At 36.7% G+C, this 17,367-nt stretch overlaps 2 protein-coding genes across 2 annotated transcripts; one reads left to right on the plus strand and one right to left on the minus strand.

Annotated features, from left to right (window-relative positions):
- Positions 1-177: 177 nt before the first annotated feature.
- LOC147532325 (E3 ubiquitin ligase PQT3-like) lies at positions 178-4,538 on the plus strand. The gene is made up of 8 exons (XM_086649477.1): positions 178-823; positions 1,430-2,024; positions 2,118-2,266; positions 2,701-2,868; positions 2,954-3,172; positions 3,274-3,318; positions 3,517-3,757; positions 3,843-4,538. Exons 1-8 carry the CDS (start codon positions 658-660, stop codon positions 4,381-4,383), a joined length of 2,124 nt encoding a protein of 707 aa, XP_086505603.1. The 5' UTR covers positions 178-657; the 3' UTR covers positions 4,384-4,538.
- A 1,811-nt stretch (positions 4,539-6,349) lies between these two features.
- Positions 6,350-13,076, minus strand: LOC147532326 (uncharacterized). Its single transcript, XM_086645310.1, has 7 exons — positions 12,359-13,076; positions 10,621-11,439; positions 9,849-10,204; positions 9,084-9,295; positions 7,864-8,120; positions 7,592-7,770; positions 6,350-6,794 (listed from the first exon to the last, which is right to left on the minus strand). The coding sequence occupies exons 1-7, from the start codon at positions 12,570-12,572 to the stop codon at positions 6,711-6,713; spliced, it is 2,121 nt and encodes a 706-aa protein (XP_086501436.1). The 5' UTR covers positions 12,573-13,076; the 3' UTR covers positions 6,350-6,710.
- Positions 13,077-17,367: the final 4,291 nt, after the last annotated feature.

The following is a 17,367-nucleotide window of genomic DNA, read 5'->3' on the forward strand; positions in this document are numbered from 1 at the left end:
TTTAATTAATAATAATACTATCATTAGTGGTAATAATTTAAATTTAGAAAGTGGGCCCACCCAATTGGAAATGGAAAGGTTTGGGATAAAGGAAGCATCCGCCTAGTTGGCACTCTCCTATTGGACAGCTTAGCGCACACGTTTTTACACGCGCAAATAAGAGGCGGTTACGTCTTTGCTTAACTTCTACGCTTCTAATTCCCGCGTTCTCTCGTCTTTCTATAAATACCTTATAACAATCTACGCTACTACTGTATTATTCTCATCCCCATATTTCTAAAACCCTAACCCTAGCTTTCCAGTTAATCATATAATCCCTTTCTTCTTCCAACGAGGATCTCTATTTGATTCAACTCTCAAGGTTCTTCATTCGGCGGTGATATCATCTCAAGATTTTGGTTCTGGTTGTTAATTCGTAAACATCGGTGTTGTTCCGCGATCCTATAATTCGATCTTGTGATTTCTTTTTTCACTTGTGGACGAAGAAGAAGAAGAAGAAGACGATCAAGAGACGAAATTAGATACTTGTAATAATCATTGTTTTCGATTTCTTGTAATATTGATTAAGAATTAGGGTTTTGATTGTAAACTGAGAGATTTGTAATTTTTTTCTGAAGCAATTCTTTGTTCAGATAAACAGAAAATAGAAGAAAAATAATGGCTGTTTATTACAAGTTTAAAAGTGCAAAAAATTATGATACAATACCAATTATTGGTCATTATATATCTGTTGCAAATTTGAAAGACCTAATTTTTGAATCCAAGCGTCTAGGAAAGGGCAAAGATTTTGACCTAATCATCACCAACGCCCAGACTAACGAAGGTCCGTTGTTTTCTTAATTGTTTCAGTCATTAATCTTATCCACGCTATTAAATTTATGAATGTTGTAATTAGGGTTTCTTTTCTAGTTTCCTAATTAGGGTTTGATTATCTGTCTCATCCCTCGTGAAATTCATGATCTTGAGATGGATTATTGGATTGTGAGATTAGGGTTTTGATTAATTTTGCAAAGCAATTTGTTTCCTTGCAAATTTTGAGTACACTGATATTGCAAATACGTCAAATTTTATTTTTGTTAATTTGGAAGTTTATTAGTTGGGAATCTGAAATGTCTTGAGTCGGACCATGGAAATTGTGAATTTGATCTTCCTAATGCACTAAAAGATCGAGGTTTCTGTTTAACCTAATGGTAGAACATTGATTTCATTTTCCTAGACTTTCTAAGGTCCATGTTAAAAATGTAATTGATAATCGATATCACATTCTGGTTTCTCTAATAGATCGTCTTTCTTGTGGTAGTAATTGCGAACAACTCTTCTCATAGCGTGCACCATTTGCTTGCATGCCACCTTATCGAAGTCTTCCATTCTTAGTTTCCGTTACCCTCGTCGCAGAATTTGATTCGTTTTTTTTTTTAATGAATTTCAGAGTACCGCAATGATGATAATATACCGAGAAATACCAGTGTTTTAGTTCGACGAATTCCTGGTGTGCCTTGTAAGCCCATTGTCTGTGAACCAAAAGAGAAACCAAAAATTGAAGATGCCCAACCACAAGATAGCAATACCACTGCTGTTTTGAGATATCCAGGAGAGGCAGAGTGGGATGAGTTTGTTAAGGAGTTTTTTGAAGATCAGAAAGTTCCATCTGCTGTTTCGGGTCCTGATGATTCTCTTCTCAACAAAGATGATGAAGATAGCAAGATTAAAGCTCTGGTAGAAACTTCTGCCTTGAAATCGGGTGCTGTAAGAAGTTTCGGGAAGTTTATGGGCGAGAAATTGATTGGTGGTCGAAGTTACGGATATGGTGGCCTTACTTGCAAGACACCTCCAGAAGGCTATGTCTGTCACAGATGCAAAATCGCCGGGCACTTTATCCAACACTGCCCTACAAATGGTGATGCTAGTTACGATATAAAAAGAGTGAAGCCTCCGACTGGTATTCCGAAGTTGATGTTAATGGCTAACTCGGATGGCTCATATTCATTGCCAAGTGGTGAAGTTGCTGTTTTGAAACCAAATGAGTAAGTTGATCTCTTCGATAACAGGTTCCGTTTTTGGTTATCTTCTGTTATAGGCATACTTAACTGACTTGTACACTTCTAAATCTGGATCAGGGCTGCTTTCGATAAGGAAATGGAAGGCATAACTTGCACCAGAATGACTGTTGACATTCCTTCAGCACTTTGCTGCCCATTGTGCAGAGAAGTAATGAAAGATGCTGTTTTTACCAAAACGTGCTGTTTCGAGAGTTTTTGCGACAAATGTTAGTATTCCTTATCTTTCTATCATGTCATATCCCTTTTCTCCATCCTCGCGTTAATATTGTATTGTTTCTGTATTCTATAAGCCACCTTACCAGTTTAGAGGAGAAGAGATGATTGTAGGAATATCCTGTTGGTTTTTTCATGTTAATATAGTTTTCTGTAAATTTTCATGTGAACTGTGGACTCTTCCAGAGTCCATGATTGACCATAATAGCGTATTGGCTGTATGAAGACATAAATAGTAAAAAAAGAAAAATTCTAGGATAAAATATGGGTTACTGACCCGGAGGAAGTCTTACACGATATCACTACGCTCTTATGTTACTTTTGTATTATAGCATACTTATACCACTCATTCGAATTCGTTGTTTCTCTTATATGGTACCAAGATGTTACATACTCATTTTATTTCATTTTTGAAACATTTAATCAGGTATAAGAGACCACATAATCTCGAAATCAATGTGCTTTTGCCGGGCTACAAATGTACTTGCAGATGACCTTATCCCTAATATGACACTTCGGAGCACCATCATCAGCATTTTAGAGTCAAGTAGCAAGGGTAGTTCGACAAATACAGGAAGCTCTCTTAAAAATCAAGGTTTGTGATCTATCTATAACATAATGCATATATTTGGTTGTTAAAACTGTTTACTTAGTCCTCTTATGACATATACTTCCTTCAGGTACTACAGAGTCTGCTCATAGTTCACTTCCTAAAGCACCATCACCTACTCTTTCTGCCACTTCTGAGAGAGAGAAAACGACAGTACCTCTTGAGGGCCAGCCTGCAATAACTGTTAATAGATTTGAGCCTAAACAAGAGGCAGCGGAACCAAAAGAACAGAGTCGTGCCTCGCCAGTTGAAGAGAAAGTGCAACAGAAGCAACCTGCTTGTGAGCCAGGTGAGTGTTTTTATGCATGGATGAATTTTGCACTTTTTTCACGTCTCAATGAACCACTTCCTCTTTATTCTGACATTTTTTTAATGTCTGTGTTATTTCAGGAATAAAAAAGAAAATGAAGAAACCCGACTTCTTGCCCGCGAACGGTTAGTTATCCTCCTTAAACTATAATAGTACTTTATCTGACTTATTTCTTAGAGGAGCTGGAACTCATTCTATATGACATTCTTCGGCTGTGGCCTTTTGATCCATTCATCTTTCTTTTTCATCAGATTAACTGATTAAGCAAACCGTAAATTTCTGGTTGGTCCTAATAGTTTTTTGATTTTAATCTTTTGTTGCAGACCTTATATGGGGGACATCTATGGCTGCCAAAAATTATATGATGCCTTCTTCCTCTTCAGCATATCACCCATACTGGGGTAGCGTACAACTTGGGATGGATGGATATATGTCTCATTTTAATGGTGGAACGCCTTACATGGGTTATGTCCCTAATCCGTATGATAATCATCTTGGTGGGTTTATACCTCAGGCCCCCTTTGGATGTCAAGGATATCCCTTGCCAGCTGTTCCACCTCTGAGGTATTGTTGATCGAAATTGTTACTTTTGTTATTTGTGAAATGAAACAATTGGTTTACTCAACACTAACTTATAAAAACTTTTCAGTGCATCATCTGCGCGTGATATGGGTCCTAACCACGTATTACCTCCTCTTATGGGTAATGAGGAGTACAAGGAAAGAAAATCAGATCTAAAGAGGAAGCGTGAATCTGGAAGGCGTGACAAGAGCAAAGAATACTATGAAGATCACAAGTTTAGTAGGGGAGCAGAGAGCAGGAGTGAAGAAGTTTCTTACACGAAACCAAAACACGTGGATAGACACATGAATTCTCAACGATCTGACTCTTCTGACATTGACGAACGTCGCCGCCATCACCAAGCCAGGTCAGAGAGGTTCTCTGGTGGAGCACCGAGAAGAGCATACGACGATGAACTTAGTGATAATGGCGATGATGACTGTGAGAAGAACCTCAAGAGAAGGCGCTCTTGGTACGATAATTCTTCACAAGTTTCTGTCGAAGCCAATGTGAAGGGAAACCGAAGTGCCTCAAGAGAGGATCGAAATGATTTCTCCAGCAGCAGAGAATACAAGCAGGACTATGGACGTTGTAAAACATGGGGACGGGAACAAACTGTTTTAGTATAAGATCGAAGTTGTAATACTCAGATCGATCCATCATGATTTGATCTCTCTGTAATTTGTCTCTGAAAAGAAATTGCTGAATAAATTTAATTTTTCCTTATCCCTAACTTGTATCTGAAAAGGCATTGCTGAATGAATATATTTTTTTACCTTCAAAATGTTTTGTGAAGAAATTTGCCTTTCAAAATTTATTTTTTTGTTGAAGAAAGAGAAGAGGAGCATTTCAAACTCATGTTTTTTTTTTGAATCCAAGGGAAACATATCCATTAATAAGTGATAAAATCACAATGATACAAGGATGATAATAGTTATTTCTCTCCTCTGAAGACTTCATGAGAGTTACATACCTTTAAATGCAAAGTGCCTCATGAAGGGAAAGAAATTGGACTAGACACAGACACAAGGGATCCTAAAGATCCGAGAAAAAAGACCCTAAAGGTCTGACAAAAGGATCCTAAAGATCCGTGAAAGGAGACCCTAAAGGTCCGACAAAAACGAAATTATTATACTATTAATACAAATAAACTCAAAGGACGACAAAATAACTGGAAGAACCACCGCCGCTGTCACCGGAAACCGCCACCGTCACTGGAAACCGCCACCGGAAAATCGTCGCCATCACCAGAAAATCGTCACCGGTAAACCGCCGCCATCACCGGATTATTTATCTTCTCTCGTCTCCCTCTGAACTCTCTCTCTCAATCTCTGATTTAAGTCATGAACTAATGTTCAATGTCCTTCTCATGAATTCCATCCCATAAGTTTGAAGTTTTTGTTTTCTCTACATTTTAACATTCATTAATTACCATTGAAATAGCCACGAAGGAAGAGAAGAACTTTGAGAAATTGGATTAACCTTCTCTAATCACCATTGAAATAACAATTGAAATGCCTATTTTCTCAAAACAGAGGAGATGATCCCCGATTCACCATTGTGTCACAAGAGGATTGAAAGCCGATCTTCTTGATTCGCTTTCGACAAAAAACCTAGAATCCACAAGTTGATAGGGAGAGAAATTAATAGAAAAGAGGGAAGTATAAAAGAGCAAAATCCGGCGAAGGGAGACCCTTCGCCGGAGAACTAAACTCCGATCTCTCTCTAGAAAGAGTTATGCAGAGCCGTTTATCTCTCTAATTCCGATGAGAGGTAGGGACTATTTTTCCAAACTCATGTTATGTTGAGCTCTTTCTGCAAGCCTTCCAACTGTTGCAGTTACTAATGGCCTAAAACCCAACGAATTAAATGGCCTAAAAGCCTACAGAAAATACTTTATTTATACCGAAGTTCAATATTCCTGGATTTGCAGTTCCATGGGATCGAACCTGAGACCTCTGCTTTGCGGAGTAGATGCATTGACCAACTGGGCTACCAGTTGTTGACTCATGTCAGATTTTAGATGTATAGATTTTTTCTGTTTTTTTTTTTTTAATATTGAATACAATGGTTATTACAAGGTATTGATACATCCATACGATGTGATAAACACGATAACTTCTGAACTGGCCTTTAGCCCGACGAAATTGAATGACCTAAAGCCTACAAAAACTACAATATTGACACCCAAGTTCAATATTTCTGGATTTGCACTGGATCGAACCTGGACCTCTGCATTGCGGAGTAGATGCACTTACCAACTGGAGCTACCAGTTGTTGGCTTGTCAGATTTTAGTTGAGGTTGAATTCATTAATCAAGGTTCAGTCAATGAGAGAAAATACCAATTCCATTGGTCATCTTAGACTACTGAACCACACTTACTATTGAAGCCATTTGTTCTATCTCACATTTTTCTCAATCTTTACCCTATAATGGTTTATGCTGCTTTAAGGGAGAGTGATGGTTAAATATACATATTTGTGCTTCCTTTAAAAGTAGATAATCATAACGAAAGTTTCGACTAAACTGCAAAAATTTTGTGAACACTAGAAATGAGTGATCCATCAAAAAATTTCAGGCAAAACAACAATACATGCTCTATGAAATGAATTCAAATATCAATTTCTCTTTCGTCTATATAACAGTAATAGTCGTGCTCGTGGTAGTACAATGGTAGAAAATGTGATTTAGACAACATACCTTCAATGAAGAACCATATGAATCAATAAAATACATCTAATAGTAATTTTGAATCTCACTTCTTACAAAATGGAATATCAGAATAATGCATCATCTAACGCTGTTTGCTGCGAAATCTTTCTATACGCAGTCTTCTAATCGAAGCAGATGAACGTTTGGATTAGATGAGATATCGTCGAAAATTTGATGATGCATCAATTCAGCCAAGCTTAACATAGCACAATGAAGGTTATCCATTTATGCAATAAGACACAATCACCCGCTCACTTGCAAAGGCATGTTCCGCTTATTCTCAGGTCTGTGACGAAATAGTTTTGCTATAGCTCGTCTCTCGCAATCCTGATTTACAAGCAACCAAACAACAAAAAGGAACCTCTTAAGAAACGTGACGCACTTCTTTTGGACAAGTGTTCCACTTCTTACAGTCACATATGGAACAAAGCGTTCATGACAAATATCCATATATACACTATGCTCCTATCCACTAGTTACAGAAATAACTATCAGGAACGAAGTAATCCTTTATCTGTAGAGCCCTCTTCTCTTTTCCGATAAAGAATATATATATATATATATATATATATATATATATATATATATATGTAGGTTGGAAGTTTAGCCCATGACCTTTCCTCTTGTCCGGATTTGTTATGGACCACGGGTCCAACGAAATCCGACATGAGATGCCACGCCCGACCAATTAAATGGGTCGAAATTAGCATTTTATGTTACTTGTATAACAATTTTTTTTATCATAGTATGTGGTTATTGGCCCAAATTTCAACGGGCTTGGATGGATCTGGGATATTAGTATTGTGAATGTACCAGACCCAAATATGCCCCAAAGCCCGAATGGTCCTTCAATTTTAGTGCTTAGTCTGGCCTGCCTGAAAGCTTAGAGTACGGAGTACCCACCCACAAGTACCCGACCCTGCCCGATTCCCTAAGTAGATAATCTCCACGATTGTTAATAAAGGATTTCGAGAAACCTGAAATTGGTTACACGTGTTGCTTTGCACGAAGGAGTTTGATCCTTATGGTGAGGTTCTTGGTCATCTTTATAAACCACAATGCTTTGATCTTAAAAGTTCAATCAAAAAGTGCAAAAAACTAGTTATTATTGAAAATAATCTTACCTTAAACATATTAAGATGAAAGGGCTTCATAGGATTCATCCTTCTTAGCTTGTGATATGTATATGCGAAGCTCAGTTGATCACGAGGTGTAAACCGATCAACTTCGTTGAACCAAAGACAGGAGAACAAATTTGACATTGGTGTGTGTGCTCTAATTATAAAGGACCCTTCAGGAACATCTGCTCAAAGTACAAGCAGCAGCGGCAAATAGGTAAGTTACAATTTTCATATGAGAAACCAGAACACCGTTAATGGAGTGAAAGAACTCTTACTGCTTGGAAGTAGTTTCTTAGGATCTGAAAAATTGAATCTCTTTAAGCCATCATTCTGGTAGAAAGCAAATTGTTCATCGATGACGGAATGGTTGAACTTATTCAGTTTCTTGTTTTGTGCAACCTCTTCCCATACACAGTGCCGATCGTAGTGATTGGAAATAGCATACTCGTGACCTTTTCTCCACAAAAAGTATTCCAAAATCAGAAGCGGGTCATTCTGGAGACGCAATTTGCTATCCAACCAGATCGAATACCTGAAAAACGAAAGAAAATTACAACTCGATTTTCAGAACCACAAATAAAGGTTGTTGGCCAGTTGTCTATCTTCAGGAATCAAGAAAATTAACATCTTCTAGAAATGTATATGCGAACATTATGATGGGCGAAAATCATCACTACATTGTTATTTGTTAATTCACTATCAAGTTGCTTGAATAGTTAGTCTAAGCGTTACCAAGTTGAAAAATATCAGTCTGATGAAACTGATCCTTATAGAGGATAGGGTCAGATACTTGGATTTCTAATACAACCGATCTGAATTGAAATTTGTTTAATATATTTATGTCTTAAATCAATCAGGAAGCTCCTAGTCCACCGTTTTTCAGAAAACAGCAAAAAGTTTATCCATTCGCGGACAACATAACAGCCATCCAAAATAATTAAAGATCAAAAGTTAAACACTATTCTCTCAGGAAAAGAAGGAACCAAAGGGTAGTTGTAGTAGTGTTTCTCGTAGTCTTTCAGTATTTTGAACTTTTCCCCATCACTACTCCAACAGAAATGAAATGACTTAATGCACCGGTTACTAATAAATGTTTACCATCACCGCATGAATGTAAACCCCATATAACAGTAAGTTCCTGGCAAAGTTGCACTTCCTAGTTCCTAATACATAATCTTATCATATAACTTCTAAATGTTCATTTCTTGGAAGGTGTCACTAATACCCTGTTTTAATAGATGTTACATACCCCAGAATAGACTTATGTTACTTATGAAACTAGATATAGTATTGTCAAGGCGGGCGTTCAGAATATATATATATATATATATATATATATATATATATATATATATATATATATATATATATATATATTAATTTGGATGTTACACAGGAGAGAGTATATTGGTCACTCAAAAAGGTCGCCAATCCTATTAAATCATAGGAATCAACGACACCGTTGACGACACAGCTTCTACTCATGTAGACGTACCTAGCAGAAGGAAACAGTCTGTGCGTCAAAAGCTTTGGAATTTTGCCCACTCTCCGCATGTCAGTGTAGGGTAAATTCCTCACCACCACAATCTTCCATAAACCAATGAAACCTGCTCTGTCTGGCTGTTGGCCTTCTGAAGAAAGTGTCTGCAATGTCCTTTCATCCACAAACATTACAAAACAGACATTTTTCCTTGACAACCTTGTCACCTGCATTAAAGATAAAGTTTCTTATCCACAAGTTCCAAAAATGGAGGACATTTGCCAGATCAAAAGAATTTGAAGATTTGTCTACCAAAAAAGTGCTATTCATTAGGGGTTGGAATCAGACAGCAGACCAAGCTGGGCAAAAAAATTTAGATACTTATATGATTGTGTGCAAGTACCCTCAAATATACATAAAAAGTAGTCGACTATCCATAATAAGAGAACACCAAAATGAAATATCCATGATAAGTTGTATTTTACACAGCTTAAAAGCTCCTTGTTGATTTTAAAAATGCTGACATTGCATAGAAAGAATATGAGAGACAGCAGTAGAGAAAGAAACAAATAAACAACAACCAACAAGATAACAGGAAGCTGTAACAAGCAGTAAGGGAAGTATGAGTAACGATACTATTTACTATTTAGTATAACATTATATGCTCCAAAGAGATCAATGGCTTCCCACTTTTCAAGAACAATATTATAAAACTCAATAACGTAGACCAGTTCACTCATAACCAATAGATAAAGGCATATGCAGGTATAGTAACAGTACCATTTTACCGTAGGGGATCCTTAGTTTATCAGAGTTTCCAAAAATGCACGAGGATACGGCTATGTGACAACTACTCATAAATTTTGAGTCGTCTTCTGCTAAGTCAAACCCAGTACTTGCAGATCCTTTAGGACCTTTTACAAAGCCGCAATTAATCTTTTGGTCGCGTCCATAAAATGATTCTTCCCGTTCTCTCAGACTTTGATGGCCAGCAAATCTAGGTTGCCACTGCTCTTCTCCTATAGGTCTCTCTTCCACTTCTGTGTACTGCAATGAAAATCTTGAAAACTTGTGACTCTCTAAAGGTTCTACAAGTTGTGCAGTAGAGTCCAAGAATCTCATCTCACAAGATGAACCTGAGTTTATAAACACAATTTGAAGGTCATAAGCTCATTCAGTATTGCTGCAAAATTGATTTATAACTTTGTACTTGGAAAGTCAAAGCATAACATGGAATATTAATATTAAAAAAATACATGAACTATCAAACGGAGCTTTAAATGCATACATATATGCTCTTATATGGCACCAAAAAAAAATAGCAGCTACCATGAACTAAACAACAATCCTATAATGGTATTATCTACTGCCGTGAAAATGAAACTCTAGGTAGGAAGCAAGCTTACTCTGTTATGATATAGTTTGAAACCTGTAGCTTTCCAGCCCCATACAAGAGGAACACTATAGTGTCTATGGTCTAAATGAAAACACCATAATATACAGAAATGAACAAGTAAAAGGTCGCTCGAGTGGGTGCAGATGTAGAAATTACCAGAAGTTCTATGGCGCTTTGGTCTTCTTCTTGAATTTGTTTTCTTTTCAGAGGTAGAGCTCCTAGATGTTCGGCCACTTGCAACACTTACACGTCTTGAATCTGTCTTAACAGAAGCATCAGTTTCAGAAGTGTCCTCTGATATTTTATTGTAGTCCTGATCAGAACTCTCAGTCCCCTTATCAGACAGATCATCTCCTGTTAGAGCTTCAAGGGTATCAGATGACTCTTCGTTATCATCATCCTGGCCTTCTGCTTCATCAGACTGAAGTTCGTTTTCTGTCACGCGGCCATCACCAGAATCTATACCATCATCATATTCATCGTCAGAAAGAGCATCTTTATTTTGCATGGTCAAACCAACATCATCTGATATGTCATTATGATCATTTTTACGAAATTTAGCTGATTGACTAACATTCTTCAGAGAAGCCTCGTACTTAGCTTCGTAAAGTTTCAATTCGTCACGCCCAGCTTCATTATACAAACCTACATTTCTTTTGTCAACTGCATTCTTCTCATGTGACTTCTTCTTGATATTGTTATCAGAGGTTTGTCTTCTATCACCTCTCTCCTTGACATGCTTCTTCCTCGTGTCCCCATTATCAACATCATCCACATTAACAAGCTCTGATGCATTCTCGTTATATTCATCATCCCTTCTTCTGTCATCCGTATCCCAATACCTGGAATCCCTACCATGAGCTACCGAACCATGACCAAACTTGAGAACTTTAGGATTCCTAATTCTAGTCACATTCGCAAGAAAATCCACATCATTCTTCAAAAAGTCATCTTGATCATCAAACCTGTTAAATTCTGCATAGTCATCCCTTTATAGTTATTTTAATGCTTTAATCACCTATCATACATGATCGGACCATCTACAAAATCAGTTAAGAAAAATAGTTCCTAAACGTAATTGTTATATGCAAATAGAAGTCAACTATGCAATTCTTTAACCAATATAGTACTATCTATCAGCAAATATTAAATAATTACAACAACTAGTTTTGCAATTTCAACAGTTTGATCAAATTAATTCAACTGAAAATCCTACTTTAAACATAAGCAGCTTGACCAAAACTGCACTAAGAGGTAACCAGTTCCATTTCCAATTTATCTAGAATTTTCAGCGCTTTGGCCCGAACTTTCTAACAAAGTTCAGAATTTGAGAAGCCCACTTTAGTTGGAAGTTAACAATGTGTTTGTCCACTGGGGGAGACCAGGATTTGAATATTACCTTTTGAAGAAAAGGTTTGAAATTTCACCCAATTTCAGCTAAACCCAAACCCAAATCTTTTCATATCTTCATCTATGTATAAAGTTCATTGTTTTTGCAAGTTTTAACTAAATCAAACCCAGAATGCTCGGAATCTCAACTCAAACTAAAGATAAACAGCAGGTTCCTACCAACTTGACCAAGCCTATAACAAAATATTAATAGTATCCTAACAAGAACTTCAAAAAACTCCCAGAATAGACAAATTTCTTCTTTACTGTAGAAATCACCAGTATGAAATACCCAATTTCAGATTTATTCCAAACTTCACCACACACATTAACTAATGCACAACCTAAAATCTAATCCCTTAAATGAACCAGCACTACTAAAATTCACACAATTAGTCAATTAGGGATTAATTTTTTAAAAATGAATCAACTTTTTTTTTTTTTTTTTTTCTTTTTTGTGGGAAAGTAACAAGTAGTAAATAATAAGAGAAAGGGGAATGAATACCTTTGTCTCTGGAGATATAATGGTAAGCAAAAACGGTGACAGTAAGAACAAGAGAAAGAATGAGAACGATTGAACCGATTGAGATCTTAGAAGAACGATTTGATCTTCGAGTTCGAATACCTTGTTTATGTGATTGAAATTTAATACCTAGTGAGACATGATCTGTTGTTGTTGGTGTTGCTAATGATGAACTTGTTTGTCTATACTGAGCCATTCCCACATTGTCTTCTTCTTCTTCCTTATCTTAGTCAGAATTAATTAACTTCAATCAATCAATTTGTTGATCCATAAAAGTTTAAGATTCTTCTTATCAGGAAGAACTTTAGGGCTATTGATTATGATTCTCCCTCTAAATGAAATTCGTCAATTAAATCGCCATTGGAGAATGAGACCAGATCGAATTCCTCTCTCTAGAATCTCTAAAATCTCACCACGCTTTCTCTCTCTCTCTCTCTCTCTATAAAGGAAGAGTAGATAGAGTAGAAGACAAGAGAAAATGTTTTGATTGCCAAAATTAAAAAATAGGGAGATTTTATTTATTTATTTATTTTATTTATTTTATTTATTTATTTATTTACTTAGCCTTATTAGGAGTATACCCCTAACATGATTATTGTTCAAGCGTTAACCCCCAGAGGCTAATTTTCCGTCAAATGACCGTTATATAAGGGGCGAGTGAGTCACATGCTACTTCTCGGACGAAAAATACCCCCTCCAAATCCGACAGTCAGCATAGGCCTAATAGTTTCAATTGTCTTGATCAATTAATAACATCCCACCTTCTTGTTCACATCCTCTTGTAATTTCACCTACATGATCCATACATAGAATGAAAGAGAAGGAAATGGTAGTATTAATTAAACCTAACAGAGATCCACTTATAATACTTGTTGTATTTCTGCCAATTGAGAAGTATGACAACACATTTTCTCAAAATGAAGAATCTTGAACGATGTTCTCTTGATATCACAAAAGCCCACTTCGCCTTTTCCTCATTGCTCCTTATTTTTTCGTTTTTTTCCTTCAGTCATATTTGTTGTTTATGAATTTGCACCACCAACCATCACGCACCCCTAATTTCTATTTCAAAACTAAACACAAAACAAATAAAAACTCAATTGGAAACCAACCTCAATTGATTATGATATTAGATTGTTATCTTCCCCTTAAATGAATAATCGACCACCAGAATCACTTTAAGAGACTGTAATTTCAACACCATTATAAGCAAGGATGTCGCTAAGATCAGGTTCGTTAGGCATTGTAACGAAAGCTTTACGGCCATCAACAGTTGTGAGTTGCAGACTCGTTTTATCTTTGTTGAATCTCACTCTTTCTACTTTACCCTTTTTTTATTGCGTTGAGAAATTCACTGTATCTTCATTGATTACCACTTGGGAGATCAGATTGGATCTGGGTTTGGAGTTTTGGGATTTTTAGAAGAAGATTTTGAAAGATGGGGAGATTCAGATGTGCTTAACGGTTGTGGGTTGACTTACAAGAGATGTTAAGAAGATGGCGTGATGTAGTCAATTGATCTAGATCGTTGAAACTATTATGCCTCTACTGACCATTGATCTTGGAGGGGGGTATTTTTGTCTGAGATAAAGCATGTGACTCGCACACCCCTCATATAACGGACATTTGACGAAAAATTTGCCTTTGAGGATTAACGCCTAAACAATAATTATTTTAGGAGTGCAGTCCTAATATCGCTAAGAAAATGGGGGTCGATTACTAAATCTCTAAGGAATACTAACATTTTTGTTTAGAGTAAATTTTTCCATGCAATTAGAGAAGATAACGTCTTCAAAACCGTTGATGTGTTCAACTCATATTTTGAAATTAATTTTTGGGTTCCTAGTCAAAAAATCTACACCTAAACACAAATTTAGTCCGTTCTAATATTAATATAAGATTTTAAGCCAAAATAATAATTACTCCATAATCGATATTTAGTCCAAATTAGTTGAAGTATCTCTAGATGTCAAAGTTACAGTGTTTTTCTGTTTATTGATTCTTGTTTTGTTTCATAAATTACATGTTATTTATTATTAAAGTTTCATACTTTATTTCATTTTTTTTATATGTCATACATAACACATTATGTATCAACAATGTTTCTTCCAAAACGGAAAAAGACTAAAAACCCTTTTTTTGGGAAGATTGGACCCTAAACTCTTTTTTGACTTTATTTTGGACTTAAATCCCATGGACCATTTTGAGATTAGGATAATCATCTATCTCCATGAAAACTCAAGATCTAGAGGGTCATATTTAGACACCACTCTGTATGTAGATGTATGAATGTGGGCCAGAAAATTATACTCTATAATGTACCACAAAAATCTATTATTTGTGATAACTCCCTGATAAATATCTTGGAAGTCTTTCCAAGCTTAGGTACATTTTTTGCATCGCCTCTCGCTTTCGAAAGTAAGAAAATGTTTAGATGAAAAATTCTAAAAAAAAATGAATTGTGAAGTTTGTTAAAATTTCTGGAGTACAAAATTTCAAGAATTTTTTCAAATTTTCTAGAACAACAAAATTTCTTTTTCTCTTCAGCTCCGACCACCCGTCATTAGCTACCGACTCCGGCCATTTCCTCCATTTTCTCATCCCTTTCTTCTTCCCCTCTCTTCCTTTCTTTTTCTATCTCTTACCTCTTTCCTCTATTTGTTTCGGCAACGTGGTGCTCCCTTTCGCTCGAATCTAGATCTATCGGGTGGTTTGAATCCCCAGACCTGTAGCTTACAAGTTTGGGTAACACACTAAAATAAAAATGTCGCCACTGAATACAAAAATTGGGTAACGTTTAATGGTGTAAGAAATGGCTAACACGCTCTCTCTCTCTAACCGTTCCATTTCTTTCTTTCTAAGTCGCACTTTCTCTAACCGACCCAGTCAAGTAAAACGCTCACCGTCAACAGTTGGTGGCCCAAGTGGTTCCAAGGTGTTGACATAAACTCCAGAAATACCTGGAGGTCCCAGGTTCGAATCCCAGAGAAGGTGGAATCTTGGGTTATTTGAATTGGGATTATTAGGGTGTAAATAAGGTAGTGTAGTTGGGCTTTAGGCCATTATCTAGTTGGGCTATAGGCCAGGTTATGTTTGAGTGGGCTATAGGCCAGGTCATGTTAGAGTTTGAGTGGGCGGGTAGCAAGCTAATCACATCTTTGATGTATTCAATGCCAATTGTACGACAATGTAATCGGTTTCCAAAAAAAAAAAAAAAACGCTCACCGGATCCGACAACGGTTTCGTCTCTCTCTCTCTCTCTCTCTCTCTCTCTCTCTTTTTAACTGTTGATTAGTTTGTGGGGATGTGATTTTATTTTGGTGGCACGATTTGGTGGTGTTTAGTGGCGGTGGTGGTGGTGGTGGGTTCTGTGGTTGAGTGGTGGTGGTGGTGTTGAGTAATGAAGAAGATGGATGTGTTTAATGGTGATGGTGGTGGATCTGTGATTCGGTGGTGGTGGTGTGGAGAAATGAAGAAGAGGGTTGTGTTCAATGGTGGTGGTGGTTTTTGTGGTGTTATGTGGTGGTTGTGTGGTCTGTGGTTTTTTAGTGGTGGTGGTGTGTTTAGTGGTGGGTCCTGTGGCGGTGGTGGTGGTGTGGAGAAGAGGTAGAGGAGGGGGTAATTCAGTATTTCGACATAATTAGTATAATAAAGTTGGCGATTTTTCAGTAGTGGCGGCGACTTCCCGGTAATGACGGCGGTGGTTCTCTCCGTTAGGGGCACTTTTAGTCTTAGTTCAATTATATTGTCGTCCTTTAGGGTCTTTTCATTCTCGATCTTGAGGATCTTTTCATTTTTCGACTTTTAGGGTCTTTTCGTTGAGCCTGTGTCCTGACAATTCGTTTCCCTCCATGAGGCATTTTACGTTCAATAGTTCTGTGTAAAACTTTACTTATGTAACTCTCATGTAGTTTTCAGAGGAATAAGAACTATCATACCATGTAGTGTTGTGGATTGATTTCACTTATAAATGCAATTATGATTTTACTTAAAAAAAATAGATTTGGTAAGAAGTACGTAACAAAATTTATGTCACCTTTAAGGGGTAAGAAATAGGTTCTGTAAAATGATAATTTGTCTATAAAAAAAAATGAAGATTCCCTAAGAAAATGAAGACCTAAAGGTTCTGAATTCCACCAGAGACTAGTGATATTCCTAATAACCACATCTACTCGAATGATATTCCTAATAACCACATTCTACTTTTCTTAAGAAACTGACTACGATAGTCACACTATAAAGTCATTGTACCATTGATATGACGTGATAAACACGATAGCTGCCAAATTTAAACAGTTGGAAAAACAAGTTGAACGCCTAACTGATACTGACCTCAAACTCAGTTAAACTAGCCTAACTTTTCTTAAGAAACTGACTACGATAGTCACACTATAAAGTCATTGTACCATTGATGTGACGTGATAAACACGATAGCTGCCAAATTTAAACAGTTGGAAAAACAAGTTGAACGCCTAACTGATACTGACCTCAAACTCAGTTAAACTAGCCTAAAGCCCAACTTAACTACTAGCCTGAAGTCCATCCAATTACTATTATTTTTTTGAAAAATCGACTACGATTTACGTCAATCGTTACAAGGCATTGATACATCATGAAGATATTATAAACACGATAACCGCATAAACATAAAAGAGGCCCAAAACTCAACAACATGAAAGAGACCCAAAACTCGACAAACTTCTTACATTATTTATCCCTTTAATAACTCAAATTCTATAACTATGGATTCCACGTCCCCTGGAATCGAACCTGGGACTTCCAGGTTTGGAATTTATGTGTAACACTATAAACCACTTGGGCAACCAAGTGTTCACAAATTCTTCAATTTATACCTAAAATTCAATAAATCCAGGACTTCCCCTTACATGGGATTAAAGTTGAGACCTCCCTACTGCGTAGATGCACTACAAACTCGACTATGAGTTGTGTTGTTATAGCCTCAATATTACCGTTAAGAGAAAAAAAAAAAC

The sequence above is a fragment of the Eschscholzia californica genome, unplaced genomic scaffold (genome assembly GCF_041429995.1).
Source record: "Eschscholzia californica isolate CP2 unplaced genomic scaffold, dmEscCali1.0.p SCAF_6, whole genome shotgun sequence".
Classification (NCBI taxonomy): Eukaryota; Viridiplantae; Streptophyta; class Magnoliopsida; order Ranunculales; family Papaveraceae; genus Eschscholzia; species Eschscholzia californica.

What these genes read in the sequence shown, in the direction of transcription:
- LOC147532325 (XM_086649477.1), top strand. Translation starts at nt 658, where the DNA reads ATGGCTGTTTATTACAAGTTTAAAAGTGCAAAAAATTATGATACAATA. An exon ending in GCTGTTTTGAAACCAAATGA is followed by an intron (nt 2,025 to 2,117) that starts GTAAGTTGATCT and finishes AATCTGGATCAG; the next exon opens with GGCTGCTTTCGATAAGGAAA. An exon ending in CCAGCTGTTCCACCTCTGAG is followed by an intron (nt 3,758 to 3,842) that starts GTATTGTTGATC and finishes AAAACTTTTCAG; the next exon opens with TGCATCATCTGCGCGTGATA.
- LOC147532326 (XM_086645310.1), bottom strand. Translation starts at nt 12,572, where the DNA reads ATGGCTCAGTATAGACAAACAAGTTCATCATTAGCAACACCAACAACA. An exon ending in TTATATCTCCAGAGACAAAG is followed by an intron (nt 11,440 to 12,358) that starts GTATTCATTCCC and finishes ATGACTATGCAG; the next exon opens with AATTTAACAGGTTTGATGAT. An exon ending in AGACTGTTTCCTTCTGCTAG is followed by an intron (nt 8,121 to 9,083) that starts GTACGTCTACAT and finishes TTCGTTTTTCAG; the next exon opens with GTATTCGATCTGGTTGGATA.